This window comes from Notamacropus eugenii, chromosome 4, assembly GCF_028372415.1.
Source record: "Notamacropus eugenii isolate mMacEug1 chromosome 4, mMacEug1.pri_v2, whole genome shotgun sequence".
Taxonomy (NCBI): domain Eukaryota; kingdom Metazoa; phylum Chordata; class Mammalia; order Diprotodontia; family Macropodidae; genus Notamacropus; species Notamacropus eugenii.
In genome coordinates this window covers 68,862,962-68,877,992 of record NC_092875.1, presented here as the reverse complement: position 1 = coordinate 68,877,992, position 15,031 = coordinate 68,862,962, and the positions used below count along the sequence as shown (strand labels likewise).

The 15,031-nt window shown below is 57.1% G+C and overlaps 1 protein-coding gene and 1 pseudogene across 4 annotated transcripts; one reads left to right on the top strand and one right to left on the bottom strand.

Annotated features, from left to right (window-relative positions):
- Positions 1 to 594: 594 nt before the first annotated feature.
- On the top strand, positions 595 to 12,565 carry LOC140499819 (transducin-like enhancer protein 1). Of its 4 annotated transcripts, XM_072601703.1 has the most exons (21): positions 597 to 845; positions 1,671 to 1,856; positions 2,519 to 2,673; positions 3,310 to 3,373; positions 3,488 to 3,532; positions 5,824 to 5,886; positions 6,008 to 6,082; positions 6,747 to 6,927; positions 7,060 to 7,076; positions 7,350 to 7,454; positions 7,533 to 7,577; positions 7,723 to 7,878; positions 8,312 to 8,492; positions 8,634 to 8,824; positions 9,095 to 9,171; positions 9,566 to 9,815; positions 10,088 to 10,335; positions 10,439 to 10,586; positions 10,778 to 10,928; positions 12,026 to 12,102; positions 12,264 to 12,565. In XM_072601703.1, exons 2-21 carry the CDS (start codon positions 1,830 to 1,832, stop codon positions 12,369 to 12,371), a joined length of 2,364 nt encoding a protein of 787 aa, XP_072457804.1. In that variant the 5' UTR covers positions 597 to 845; positions 1,671 to 1,829; the 3' UTR covers positions 12,372 to 12,565. The 4 variants fall into 4 exon arrangements, with proteins under 4 accessions (XP_072457802.1, XP_072457804.1, XP_072457805.1 ...); XM_072601701.1 differs by having other exon boundaries at positions 595 to 845; positions 3,310 to 3,532; XM_072601704.1 differs by lacking the exon at positions 6,008 to 6,082.
- LOC140499822 (transducin-like enhancer protein 2) overlaps positions 12,294 to 15,031 on the bottom strand; it is an 18,358-nt pseudogene continuing 15,620 nt past the window's right edge.

Sequence of the window (15,031 nt, the reverse complement as noted above, 5' to 3'; positions counted from 1 at the left end):
GACCTCAGTTTCCCCGGAGAGAAAAACAATGGGATGGTTTCTAAGATTCCCTGCTGCCAGGGACCATCCTGGAGCTCTGTTTTAACACTGCCAGGCCCAGGCTGACGCCCCGGCTTCCTCCCACAATTGTCCTACAACCCTCTCCCCTTCCCCCGCTTCCACCCCCCCTCCCTTTTCCTGGAACAAAACACCTCCACCCCAGACCATCCAATCAAGGGTTAAAGCCCCAGCCCGGCTTGCTCGCTCCGCAGGCTCCAGGCTGATTGACACATTCCCGGGGCGGAACTCTGGGGCTGGCCAATGGGCGCGGGCGGCGGTGGCAGCAAGGGGGCCCCACGTGGGGGCGCGGTGGCCCCCGCGGCGCCCTGATTGGCCGGCCCGGCTCGGCGCTGGCCCGCACGAGCCCCGGCCCACGTGGACCTGGCGCGCGTTCATTGATCAGTTTCCCCGCAGAGCCGCTGCTGCCTCTGCTGCCCGGGGAGGCGGGGGAGGCGGAGGAGGCGGGGCGGGCGGGGGCGGAGCGGAGCCGAGCCGAGCGGAGCGGGGAGGGCGGCCCGGAGGAGGAGGAGGCAGCGGCGGCGGCTACAGCGGCGGCCGAGGGGGCGGGGAGGCCGAGCCGAGGTTGGGGCTGGGGCCGGACCGGCCCGGGCGGTGCCGAGCGGGGCCGAGCAGCGCAGGCCAGCTCGGGGGGCTCCAGGCGCTCCTGGCCTCGGCCTTTGCCTTCCCCCGCGGGCGCCAAGCTGAGCGGGCCTGGCCGGACCGGACTCGACTGGGCTGGGCTGGGGCCGCCGAGCCTCCGCCCCCGACGGCGGGCCCTCCTTCCCCCTCGTGCCCCAGCCTGCCCGGTGAGTCCTGGGGGAGCGAACGGGGCCGACCGCCTGCTCCCTCCCCTCCCATCCCCTCCTGTCCCCTCCCTTCCCTGGGAGGTAGGAGGCGGGGCCGGGGGGGGGGAGCGCGGGGGAGAGGAGGAGAAGGGGGAGAGAGGGGGGGAATGTGGGGGCATGGGAGAAGAGGGAGAGGAGGGGAGAAGAGAGAGTGGGTGAGGAGGGGAGAGCAGGGGAGAAGAGGGGAGAGTGGGGGAGGAAGGGAAGAAGAAGAGGGAAAGAATGGAAAAGAGAGAGGGAGATAGAAGGGAGAGGAGAAAGTGAGGGAAGGAGGGAAAGAAAGAGAGAAGATGGAAGAGAGGAGGACAGAAGGGGGAAAAAGTGAAGACCGAGGTGGAAGGAGAGATGGGTAAGGGAGGGAAGGAGTGAAAAGGAAAGGAAAGAAGAAAAGAGGGAAGGGGGGAAGGAGAAAAGGAAAGGGGGAGGAAGAAGGGAAGAAAAAAGAAAGGAGGAGGGCCCATTGTCTGGCTGGAGATGAGGGAGAGGGAGCCAGAGCTGGGGGGGTTGGCACTGGGGAGAGGAGTGCTGAGCTGGGGAAGAGGGATGCTGGCCAGAGTGACTGGCCAGCTCTGGGCCTGTGCCAGGCTGGAGTTGGACAGCAGGTGGAGAGGCTGCTGGCAGGAGCTGGAAGGGCCTGGCCAGGAGGGAGGATAAGAAAGCCCTGAGTTCAGAGTGCAGCCAGGGGGGTGATTATCACCAGCTCTGTCCCCAGACAGCACCTAGCCCCGGCACTGAGGGTGGCACAGCAGGGACACCTCCCCCCTCCTTCCCTTTTCCCTCTTCCAGCCCAGTGCAGCCGGCTGCCTTTCAGAACCCATTGGCAGCAGTCTTGGCGGTTTCGAGCTGGAGCCTGTCCGAGGGCCTGGGCAAAGGGCCAGAGATTGGATCTAGTAGCCAGAGAGGTGGCTGGTGGATAAAACAGAGGGCTGCTCATTCTGGCTGAAGATGTTTCCCCAGAACAGGCCGCCTTTGGTGAGTCCTGCTTGCAGACCCATCCTGGGGACCCCTGGTTATTAGTCCCTACCAGCTTAGGTGTCTGCTGCCTCACTCCCATTGGGACTGCCAGGGTTTGAGGGTAGTAATGAGGGAGAAAAGAAAGGGGACCCCCAACCTGGAGCAATTAATAGCTTTTATACTGACTTCAGTGTGTGACTTCAGACAAATCCCTTCCCTTCCTTTCTGGGTCTCAGGCTTTGTAAAAGAAAGGCATTGGACTAGATGGTCCCCAAGACCTTTTCCTATTTCAGACAATGTAAATTAGAATTCCTAAGTCTGAATCCCAGCTCAGACACTTGCTGGCAGCAACCTTTTTCCAATCCTAACTGACCCCAAGTCACTGGCAGTGGGTAAGCTGATGTGTCCAAAATAGTCCTGGATTTTAATTTAGAGAAATGGGTTCAAATTCTGATTCAGTCAATTAAAAAGCTTTGTGATTTGAGGCAGGTCCCATCTCTCTGATATTCAGATGTGTTCTCTTCATAATGAGACCCTCTCCTTTCCACCCCCTGGCTATAGGCACCAGAGTTGGGTTCTTTTTCCCTTTGATATAGAACGACAGTTTCCTGGTCTCTTGGGGGTCAGGGGTGGGTGCTGACTGACTGATCCCTTATGCCCCTCCACTACCACCACCATAGACCCACCTTCAAGCACCACCAGTGGCCTCAGCGGCAGCTGTGCTTGTGACCACCAATGCTTCAGCCACCACCCCCCAGACTCTAAAACTCACCTACCCTGAGACGTTGGATAGGATCAAGGAAGAATTCCAGTTCCTTCAGAGCCAATACCACAGGTATGGGGTTTGAGAAGAAGGAAGCACCTGGCTTAGGATCCTGGTAGAGGTCAAGAGACAGGCATGAGCTCAAGGAGACTGACCAGCCCAAGAAGACTTGGGGTTACCCTTTGACCACAGGCCCCTGATTTTGGGGTCAGGAAGACCTGGGTATGAATGCTGATTCTTGATACCAGCTGTGTGACCTAGGCCAAGACCCTCTCCTCCCCTATGATCCCTTTTAGCTCAAATCTCCAGGCCTCCAAGCTCCCAAGGGTCTCCATTCCTCTCCCCCACCCCACCTCCCCTATACAACCTCATCTGGTACAGTGGAAAGAGCCCCAGACAAAATGTCAGTTCCAGTTCTGAAGCTGCCACTGACTCGCTGTGTGTCAGCTAGAGAATAGCCTTCCCCTCTCTGGGCCCAGGCTTCTCCGTCTTTAAAATGAAGGTATTGACCTAGGTCATCCCTTTTGCCTCTGAAGTTCTCCGAGTTCCCTGTCCGTTCCCTCCTGGCCTTGTGTGAGCCCTCCTCTGGGGGCTGGTATGAGCCCCTTGGACCCTGTGTTAAGTGAGTGCTCTCCTAGGCTGCTAGCCCCCTTTCTGAGCCTGGGCTGCCTATGGGACCCTCACCCAGCACTTGAATCTACCCCTTAGCTTGAAGGTGGAGTGTGAGAAGCTGGCATCAGAGAAGACTGAGATTCACAGGCACTATGTCATGGTGAGCTGCCTTCTGGTCAGGGGGAGGGACTCAGGACAGCTCCTTTTGGGAAGAGCTGGAGACCTAGAGTATGCTTTTGTCTTCTCTCTATCTCCCTGCTCCCCTTCTTTGCAGTACTATGAGATGTCTTATGGCCTCAACATCGAAATGCATAAACAGGTGAGTGGCTTTGATGGCTCTGTCCTCCTCCAACAAGTCTCTGGGGCCCATCCACCAGCAGTTTTGGGGGTGGGAGGCAGGTAGGGGCCCTCCTGGGCATTCTTGTGGCTTCTCTCTCCAGCAAAGCTGCCACCACCACCACCCCCCGTTCCCTTCCTCCCCCTGCCTGCCCATCCCTGTCTCATCTGGCCCAGGGGCTCCCAGGCAGCAGTATTTACGGAGATCTGATCCCAGGTGCTACTGGCTGCCTGCCAGAGCCCTGTCTGCTTTCACAGGGGCCTGAGAAAAGGCTGGGCTGACAGGCAATGGCTGCTGAGGACGGGTGGAGGGAGGAGGCAGGCAAGCTGGGCCATAGCTCCCCCACAGGCAGGACACAGTGCCCAGTCTCCAGGCTTGGGTCCTGCCCAAACCTTTGTATAGAGGCTCTTAGCAGAACAGTTATCAGAAGGACTGAGGGCCCAGCCTAGGCACCTGAGTCAGGGTAGGTGAGCAGCAGGATCTTTGCATCATATTCTACCAGCCCCTCCCTGCTCCACTCCAGCATGGGCTTCAGGAGCTGACAGTGAAGTCCTCCTAGACTCCTGAATGTGCAGAGGGGAAAGGGCCCCCAGAGATGAAGATCATGGTCCATCTAGCCCCTTCGTTTGGATGATGGGGAGGCCATGTGGCCCCAGAGAAGCAGAGGGACTTGCCCAAGATCTCTCAGTATAGCCCATACAGCCAGGAACTAGAACTCAAATCTTCTGACCCTCCCATCTGGTACCCTTTATATCGTCAAAGGAGATGTGTGCTCTGGGGAAGGGTGAACAGGGAATAACATCCTTGGCCTCCCAGCCTGTGTTCTAAGGACCCTCCTAGCTCTGACATTCTGGGTTCTAAGGGCCCTCCCAGCTCTGATATCCCAGATTCTAAGGACCCTCCAGCTCTGACATTCTGTGTTCTTCAGGGCCCTTCTACCCCCTGACATTCTCAGTTCTAAAGGTCCTTCCAACTCTGATGATCGGTGCTTTATGGGTGGTAGGGGCTGTGACTCCTTAGACTTATCTCCTGCCTGCCCCCACCCCTGTTTCTTCTGGCCTTTAAAGAAGGAACAAAAATCCAGCCCCCCCTCCCCCACCCTCTGCCTGCCTCCTCCTCAAAGACCTCCTTTGAAGGGAAGGGGGGGGAACCATTGAGTGCACAGTGGAGGAGAGGGAGAGAGCGAGAGGGAGCCTAGAGCAGCAGGATCATTTTTCATGCTGAGAGCGTTAAAGTGCCCGTAAATTGCACATTAACGAGCCCGAGTGAATTGGAGGCTGCCTCCCCCGGGGCCCTGCCCATCAGTGCATCAGGCAGGAGGATCCGTCACTGCCCGCCTGCCCCAGGAGACAGCCTCAGCCTGCCCAGAAACCACCACCAGGCCCAGTGCCTCGGGCTGAAGGGCTGACGGTGAAAGCTGGGCCTGGGAAGCACCCCCCTGAACCCCGTCCTTTAGCTGAGCCCATCCCAGAGAAGAATTCCCCTGCATCCACAACTATACCCATCTAATGGCGGGGCCAGCTAGGAAGCTCCCAGGGGCACCACATCTGCCATCTGTTCAGCCTGGTGAGGGTTTCCCAGGGCTCCCCACCCCCTGCCCCAGCAACCAATGGCCTCTGGACCCCAGGAGCATTCCTTTCCAGCTGTTCCTTCATTCTCCAGCCTAGGCAGCAAGAGAAGAGGTGAGAGCCGATTCTCACACCCTTCATCAGCTAGACACATTGATCATAGCGCCAGTCCCTTACCACCCCCGCCTTCCCCTCCTCAACCATCCTTGCTGGCAATTGAGGTCCCTGATTGCTTGTGGCACACAAGTGGTACTGGGAAAACTGCAGCTGGAAGGAAGAGGGACCTCTCCAGGGCTTCCTGACAAGACTTGAGAGTATCAATTGGCACTCAGCACCCAGACTCCAAGCTGGGAGGAGGAGGGGGCAGCGTACTCATCAGGACCCTGAGCCCTGGTCTGGCCGAATCCACTATTCAAGTGACTCTTCTAGAACTTAGATACCAAATGTCAGGGCTGGGAGGGCCCTTAGGACACAGATCATCAGCTATCAAAATTGAGAACAGCCTAGCACTCAAGAAGACTTTGGTTGTCAGTTCCTTTCATGGAACCTCATTTTCCCCCTTTATAAAATGAGGGCATTGTCTTGGATCCTGGATATCTCTCCTAGCTCTGATGTCCTCAGTCTTAACTGCTTTGTGCAGCCTTCCCTCCAGTGCCTAGGGTGGGCAGGTGCCCCCGACAGCTGGCTCTCTGCTTCTTCTTCCAGACAGAGATCGCCAAACGACTGAACGTGATCTGTGCTCAGCTTATCCCCTTCCTCTCCCAGGAGGTAGGTTGCTCTGAGGCTAGATGCTGGGTGGAGCTCCTGGCCAGCCCTGGAATGTATGAGAGGAGTCTTCTGACCTGGTCCCCCACCCCCATGACTCTACCTAGCTTCCCTTTCTCCCCAGCACCAGCAGCAGGTGGTCCAGGCAGTGGAGAGAGCCAAGCAGGTGACCATGGCGGAGCTGAACGCTGCCATTGGGGTAGGCAGATCCTTGATGGTGAGAGAGATGAGGACTGGTAGAACACCAGAACCCTGAGGAGAGGGAGCTAGGAGCAAATCCCAGTGTAGCTGTGTCTCCTTACTAGCCTTGTGACCTTGAACTAGCCTCTAACATTTCAAGGCCTCAGTTTCCATATAGAAAATGAGAGTTAAATTCAATTAATCTCCAGTCTTTGTTCATATGAAAGCCTTTTCTACTCTGGGCCCTCTGTACCATCACCATCTCCCACTCCTCCATCAATCTTTATTTGCATCTCTCCCCCCACCCCCCACCTCTCTCTCCCGTGTCTCCTTCCCCTGTCTCTTCTGTCTGCCTCTCTTCCGTATCTGTCTTTCCCCCCACTCCCTCCCTCCCTCCCTCCCTCCCTCCCTCTCTCTCTCCCTCTCTCCCTCTCTCTCTCTCTCTCTTTCTCTCTCTCTTTCTCTCTCTCTCTCTTTCTCTCTCTTTCTCTTTCTCCCTCCCTCCCCCTCTCTCTCTTTCACACACACACACACACACACACACACACACACACACACACACACACACACACCTGTCTCTCTGCCCTGTCTCCTCTCTGTCTCTCTCACATGTCTGTCTCTCTGCCCTGTCTCTCTATCTCTTGGTTTGTCTCTCCCATGAACTCTCCCCCTTTCTTCCCCAGCACCAGCTGCAGGCCCAGCACCTGCCCCACTCTGCACCGCCCATCCCACTGACCCCTCATCCCTCAGGCCTGGCCAGCCTGGGCAGTGCCTCAGGGCTCCTGGCATTAACAGGGGCGCTGGCAACTCCAGCCCAGGCTGGCCCTAAGGATGATCGAGGTTTGCAGGATCTGGAGCATCGAGGTAGGGTGTGGCATGGGGGAGGGGCAGAGGAGGAGGTGGTGAATGCTCTGGTTCCCCCCCTCACTGTGCTCTTTCTTTCTTCCTTTGGTCTGACTGCCCACTTACCCTTCTCTTGTGCTGTCCTGGCAACAGACAGAGACCCAGGCCCGGTAGGTGTTTGGTGTTCGTTACACTCTTGGGTGGGGGTCTCAGTAAGCAAGAAGAGGGATAGCTCCCTACAGATGGGATGCCAGAAGAGCCTGAGTTCAAATCCTACCCTGACACTATAATTGTGTCACTCTCTGCTTCAGTTTTCCCCCCTTAGCAACCTGCCTTAGCGGTCCATGGCCTAGCTGGTACCCATCCTTGCTAAGAGGAGCATCTGTCTGATGCAGGATCTGCTGACAGACACCTTGAGCTTCCTCTTTTCGTCTCTCCTTCAGAGCTCCCTGGCCCTCCCGAGTGCTGAACGGGTCCGGACCATCTCAGAGTACCTGAGTAGCAGCAAGAAGAGGCGGGCAGAGGAAAAGGACTTTCTTACTGACTACGTAAGGGAGCCTGGGCCCAGGAGGGTGGGGCTGGGGGCATCCTGGGGGTCTGACTTCCCGTCCCCTCCTGTCTTTTAGGGCAGTGATGCTGACAAGAGTGAGGACAATCTGGTGGTCGATGAGGTCAGTGGGCCCTGGACCCTTCTTTCCCCCTCCTCAGAGCTGCCCGAGGACCACCACAGCCTAACTGTGTGGGATGGGATGGCCACCTTGGCAAACTGAGGCTGGAGCCTTCGGGTCAGCTTCTGTTTCTCCACTGTCTCTCTAGGATCCTCAGTCCCCCCATAGTGTTCAGTCTTACTCCTCGAGGGAAAATGGGTTAGACAAAACCCCCTTGCCTCGGAAGGAGGCCATCCCTGGCAGCCCACCCTCTGTCTCCTCGTCACGGAGTGCCTCGCCAGCTCGAAGCAAGGACCTGACCCCGGTAGGTGTGTGGGAGAGGAGCAATGGAGAGGTGGGCTGGGGAAGGGGAGCCAGGATCCAGACCAAGCCTGGTCCTGGAAGATCTGCCACTGACTGGACTGTCACTGAGTCACCAGGGTCCTCCCCAGGCCTCAGTTCTCACACCCTTAGAATAAGAAGATGGCACCTTTGCAGGCTGCTGAACAAATTGGGATAAACAATTGTGAGCACCCAGTAAGCAACGAGAAAACCAAGCAGACGGTCTCAGTCTGTGATTTGAAGTGCTGGGAACCATGGTCTCAGTGACCAAAATGAGAGAAAGTCAGGACGCTGGCAGCCCTGGGCAGAGAAGAGGCCCCCAGGAAAAGCCTGCGTCTTGGAGGGGGGGCGGGCCCTGAGATCCCCATATGGAGACTGGTCCTCAGTGAACCATCGTCCTGTCCTTCCTGCTGCAGGTGGAGAAGGCCGGGACCCCCGGCTTGAAGTCCAGCACCCCTACGTCCCAGGGGGATGGGCTGGGGCCTGGAGGCGGTGGAAACAGCAGCAGCAGCAGTAGCAGCAGCAGCAGCAGCAGCAGCAGCATTGGGACGCAGCCATTCCGGCCTGGGTTGGGCAAGGCCACAGTTGACTCTCTGGGTAACCCAGCTCTGGAGCAGGGGAGGATGAGGCGGGAAGGGACGGCAGCTTGGATAGGCAGTGGGGGGGAGGTTCCATTGCAAATGCATGCATACACTTATCTACACCAACTTGACCATTGCCCTCTGGGTCCTGTGCCAGCCCTGGGCCTTAGGAGCCCCCTGGCTGTGGCTGGCTCCTACACTGGCCCTTTCGGGATGGGAATGGTGCACTCAGCGGTGAATGGAGACCTGACCACTACAGGGGCCTACACCGGGCTCCATCTGGCCTCCTCACAACTCAACGGGGCCAGTGCCATGGGAGGGACGTCAGGCTATGGCCGCCCTGCCCTGGTAAGTGGTCCTGAGGTTCTTGGCTGCTGCATCTTCTCCCTGCCCTCCTGGGGGGTGGGAGGGTGGGGTATTGGGGGGGCCCTCCCACCCTCGTCTTTTGGTCTCCTGTGGATCTACTCCCCGCTATCCCCATCCTGAGGCTCCAGTAGACTTTTGACAGACAGGGGCCATGTTTTTCCTGGGGGGCAGGACAGAGGGGTGGGGATAGGGCACTGTGGGCCACCACAGGTGTGGAATTCTGCTTGCCCACTGCCCTTGCTGTGTCTCCAGGTCAGCTATGATCCTCACTCCCACATGCGGGTCTCAAGTCTCTCTGCTAACCTACCCAGCAGCTCCTCAGGGAAACCGTGAGTGTAGAGGGGAGAAGGGGATCCCCTGGGCTCCTGGTGTCTGGCCCTAATCACAATGCTGAACATAAGACCTGATGGGCCACTTCAAGGAAGGCCTTCCCACAGCCCCACCCTCTGTCCTTACCCTTTGCTAGGGAAGCCAGAGGTCTGCACTCATCTCCTAGGGGCCCAGCTGTGAGAGGCTCTGAAAGGAATGGGTGGACTCTCCAGGGTGGGCTGCAAGGTGTCTGCCATGGTTCAATCAGACAGAGATTGGTCCCATGGCTGTGGGGGTTGAGGGGAGGAGGGTTTGTGAGGTGCTTACCAAGGAGAGGCTACCATGTGTATGCTCCCTATGTGTGTGGGGTGGATTGAAGGTTACCGCTTCCCCACACAGACTTCTTCCCTCCAGGGCTTACTCCTTCCACGTGTCTGCTGATGGGCAGATGCAGCCAGTGCCCTTCCCATCAGATGCCCTTCTGGGCACAGGCATCCCCAGGCATGCCAGACAGCTGCACACCCTCACCCACGGCGAGGTCGTCTGTGCGGTCACCATCAGCAACTCCACCCAGCACGTCTACACAGGGGGCAAGGGCTGTGTGAAGGTGTGGGATGTGGCCCAGCCAGGCACCAAGACTCCTGTGGCACAGCTTGACTGCTTGGTGAGGGAATGGGGCCGTGAGCTGCCCAGCCTGCAGGCCACTCACTGTCCAGACTTGGTGCCAGGGGTCTGAGGTGGGGGTGAAACTCTGGGCTGTTCCCCGACTTGGGCTGTGACTTTGGGCAAGCCCCTTTCTCTCCTCTGGCCTGGGCTGAATGGTGCCCCCAGCTCCCTTGCAGGCCTGGGATTCTGTGAATCCTCAGGAAAGTGGGCCTGGTGCTGAGGCTGTCCCCAGCTCCTCCTCTCCTCTCCCTTTCCTCCCCTTGCACCCAGAACCGGGACAACTACATCCGCTCCTGCAAACTGCTGCCAGATGGACGGAGCCTGATCGTGGGTGGGGAAGCCAGTACCCTGTCCATCTGGGACCTAGCAGCCCCTACCCCCCGCATCAAGGCTGAGCTCACATCCTCAGCGCCCGCCTGCTATGCCCTAGCCATCAGCCCCGATGCCAAGGTCTGCTTTTCCTGCTGCAGTGATGGCAACATTGTGGTATGGGACCTGCAGAACCAGGCCATGGTCAGGTGAGGGCCAGCTGTGCACATGTGGACTGAGACCATGCTGAGAACCAGGCCATGGTGTAAGGAGTCCCAGCCAAGACCACTTGAGCACTTTCTCTCCCTGCAGGCAGTTCCAAGGTCATACAGATGGGGCCAGCTGCATCGACATCTCTAACGATGGAGCGCGCCTGTGGACAGGGGGCCTGGACAACACCGTACGCTGCTGGGACCTGCGTGAGGGCCGGCAGCTCCAGCAGCATGACTTTAGCTCCCAGGTACTCAGGCCTCCGGGGTCCCCAGGTAGGGAGCCAGCACTTCCACAGACCCCTTGAGGATGGAAACGGGAGGGCAGAAGGAGCTGAAGGACCTGCATCTGGCTTTTGTGGGCAGAGGATGGGCCAGGCCCTGGGCCCCAGGGAGAGCTCACTCTGTGGACCTTTCCATCAACCTCTCCTCCACCCTCCAGATCTTCTCCTTGGGCCACTGCCCCACGGGTGATTGGCTGGCAGTGGGCATGGAGAGCAGCACCGTGGAGATCCTGCATGTCAGCAAACCAGACAAGTACCAGCTGCACCTACATGAAAGCTGCGTACTCTCCCTCAAGTTCGCCTCATGTGGTAGGCACTGAGCGTGTCGGAGGGGAATGGGAGGGCGGGGGCCTGGGGCTTGGACGGCCCTGACTAGGGGCCAGTGGCTGCCTATTTCTCATTCTCCCCTTTTCAGTAGCAGCTTCTGACTTAGCAGTAACAGTGTTGACCCTTCCCCACCTGGCACAGGGCCCAGCCCTGTATCAGCAAATGTTTGTGAAGTGAATGGATGACATCAGTGGGTGAGCTGCTGGAGAGAGACAGCGGCCTTGTCTGTGATTTTCTGGGTTTTTCTTGCTATGCTGTGTTAACACCATACACAGAGCCCAGAGTATCAGAACTGAGAGGACCCTTAGAACTAGGGATGTTAGAGCTGGGAGGGCCCTTAGAACCCAAAATGTCAGAGCTGAGAGGACCCTTAGAACAGGAATGTTAGAACTGGGAGGGCCCTTAGAACCCAAAATGTCAGAGCTGGGAGGACCCTTAGAACAGGAATGTTAGAACTGGGAGGGGCTTTAGAACCCAGGATGTCAGAGCTGAGAGGACCCTTAGAACCCAGGAAGTCAGAGCTGGGAGGACCCTTAGAACCCAGGATGTCAGAGCTGGGTGGACCCTTAGAGCTTGAGTTCAGACCTTTCATTTTACACATGGAGAAACTGAACCTGACAGGTTAATGACTTGCTTGGGGTCACACAGGGCAAAGTGCATAGATGGGACTAGATACCAGGTTTCTGGCCCCTACCTGGTCTCTTCCTCCTGGTCTAAAGCTTTTTCCCACTGTTAAGGAGGAGGTTCAGTGGAAAAAGCCTCTGGCCTGGAATCGGGAAGACCTGAGTTCAAATTCTGCCTCAGATACTTCCTAGCTTTGTGACCCTGGGCAAGTCATTTTACCCCGTTTGCCTCTGTTTTCTTATCTATAAAGTGAACTGGAGAAGGAAATGGCAAACCACTCCAGTATCTTTGCCAAGAAAACCCCAAATGGGTTCACAGAGAGTGGGACGAGACTGTAAAATGACTCAGTGACAAAACGGGATATTAAGGACACCTCCCTCCCTGGGTTGTTAAGGCTTCAGTGAGATCACATCTGTAAGGTGTGAATCTAAAAGCTGTTCTGTGTTATCCCCCAGGGAGGTGGTTTGTGAGCACTGGCAAGGACAACTTGCTTAATGCCTGGAGGACACCCTACGGAGCCAGTATCTTCCAGGTGAGAAGCCCACACCTGGGCACTGAGGCAGTGACCAAGGGCCCCAGAGCAGCAGAGATCGAGGCAGGTCAGGGCCGGGAGGGACAGCCTCCACCCAGGCTCAGGCCCAATCCAGCTCCCCGATAATGCCTTGTGCCTTTCTCTCTCACTGTCCCCCTCAGTCAAAAGAATCCTCATCCGTTCTGAGCTGTGACATCTCCACGGATGACCAGTTCATCGTCACTGGCTCAGGGGACAAGAAGGCTACCGTCTACGAAGTCATCTACTGATGAGGCGCCTCCACACTGGCTCCACCCCCGCCCACCAGGCAGCAACGTCCCAAAGAATCCCTGAATGGGAACTCTGGACATTTTGTGTGGTCTTCGTGTTTATTTTTCTACTTCTTGGGTTCTGTTTTTTTGGCGGGAGGGTTTGTAGGCCCCCGTCTTTAGGTTATATTTAATAAAATGCCAGCGGCACGGGGGCTTTGGTGTCTTCTTCAGAGGACTCTGGGACTTCTTTCTGCCCAGGGCCTTTTTGGAGGTCACCCACTTAACAGATGCCAGAACCCAGGCTCTCATGTCCCTGGCCACCCGGAGCAAAGGAAGTCATCTGATTTGTGTTCCAAGGCTGCCAGCCTGATCCCAAGGCGGATCTCTCTGGCCTCTCTCAGCCGTCCTGGCACTCAGTTTCCTCTCTGAGGCCAGTGCTCCCATGCTTGGGCACGTCTGTGACCCTTCTCCCACCTCAAGTTCCCTCATTGGTAAAATAACAGCAGGTCTGAGGTCCCTCTGGGCACAGATCTGTGAACCCTACTCCCTGCTTTCCCTCTGCACACTCTCCAGTCAGGCCCATCTATACCACTGACCAGGCCCCTGAGACTGCCCATCAGCTCAAAGTTTTGGATCTGGCAGGAAGGCCGTAAATCTTGAGCAGGAGCTTCTGGCCATACAAAGAGCCTGAGGGCTCCTTGGAGTCTAGGTCAGGTGGACAAGGAGGGCTAACCCCAAAGCTCCTCAGCCCCTCTAGAGCCCAAAGTGCCCTCTGCTCCCTCCCCATTGACATCCCCTCAGTTTGCTTTTGGCCTCCTGCTGGCTCCCTGGTCTGGCCTCCAGGAACCCCAGGTAGGGTGGCTGGGGGAGGTGGAGAAGAGAAGGCTGCCTTCCTGCAGCCCAGCATGGACATGTGACTGAGATGTTTATTGACTCTGAAGGTCAGAGGCCCTGCCACTCATGGGGGAGCTGGGTGTGGAAAGTCAGGAAAGTGGAGGAGGAGATCCCAGCCTGGGCTCCCAGAAGGGGAGGCTCCTCCCTCAAGGCAAGAGGGGATGAGGGGCTTCTTATTGCCTGAACCTGTCACCATGTACTTGTTGCCGGAAATGTCACAGCTGAGGACAGAGGATGACTCTTTGGAATGGCCCTGAGTGAGGGGAGGAAAAGAGAGGGAGGATGGTGAGTTGAGTCCCTGGCTATGAGAGATCCTCTTCCCCATTTCCCTGGGCTGAGTGAAGGATGGAGACGGCCTCAGTAGGGGCTTCTTTAACCACTTAGAAGGGTGAACTTAGGCGGCTAGGGGCTAGGTAGACCTGAGTTCGAATGCTGCCTCAAACACCAGCTGTGTGACCCTGAACCTCTCTATGCCTCAGTTTCCTCATCTGAATGTAATGATGGAGTTGGACCAGGTGGCCTCAAAGGTCCCTTCCTGCTCAGAACCTAGGACAATGTCTCTGGGACCCCCTTTCCTCCTCTGCACTCTATGGCCCGTGAGGTTCTTGGGATGTCTATGATCCTGTGCTGTAGAGTTCATGGCTGCCACTAAGGGCCTGGGCCATATCCACTCCCTGCCACTCACCCTCACCTGGAAAATGCTGGCTCCACAGGGTGTCCTCTAAGTGTTGAGAAGGTTGTCCTTCCCTGTGCTCACAAACCACTTCCCTGAAGGGCCAAAGGAAGGAGAAGGCAGGGTGAAGGACAGCTAGACAAGGGTGGTGATGTTCTATCCAGTCCAACCCCTCGTTTACAGATGAGGAAACTGAGGCTCCAGGGAGTGAAAGGACTTGCCTGAGGGAGGAAGACAAGCTGGAAGCCCCATATGCCACAATTTTTAAAAAATCCTGAGCTTCCTAGCTCTGGGAGAAGTAAGTCAAGGCCCAGAGCAGGAAAGCAAATGATCACAAGCCCCACAGCAAACCAGGACCACTTGGAGGGGCTACAGCAAGATGGAGTGGGGGGAGAGGAGCATCAGATCTGCCCCAGAGCTTCAGTCCCCTCCAGACCTGCCGCAGGAGGAGAATTTGAGGAAGAGGCTGCAGCCCTCGTGCAGGGGGACCTGGTATTTCTCTGGCTTGTGGACATGCAGAATCTCCACGTTGCTGCTCTCCAGACCCACTGCCAGCGACTCCTGGTTGGGGCACCGGCCAAGGGAGAAGATTTGGTAGAGAAGAATTGAGGGAAGGTGTCAGGCCCCCCACCCCCCACCCCCCCGCTCTCCCCACACACACACTGCTCACCATCCATCCTGTCCCTCCTGCTGATTCCTAATCACCTCTACCAGCATCCCTGACTCCTGTCTAGGCACTAAATTCTGACAACCCACCCCCCAACAATGTGATGGGGTGATCCAAAAAGCTAAGGCAATCTTAGATCAGTCAGATCTGGAAGGGGGGGGTGGCAGTGCTGATGCATTTTAGCTAGGATGGTGTCAGACTGGAAGGAGACCCAGATGGTGACAGAGTTCTCTAAACCCAGTCATAGAAGGATGGAAGGAGCTGGGGACAGGGCCGTGTTCACTGTCTCCAATAATCCAAAGGGTCGGCTTGTGGGAGACACAATCATCTCACTCCGCTTGGCCCCAGAGGACAGGTCTGGGAGCAATAGGGGAAGAGAAACTACAGAGAGGCAAACTTCTATTTCATGTAAGAAAAAATATCCGGGCAATTAAAGCTGTCCAA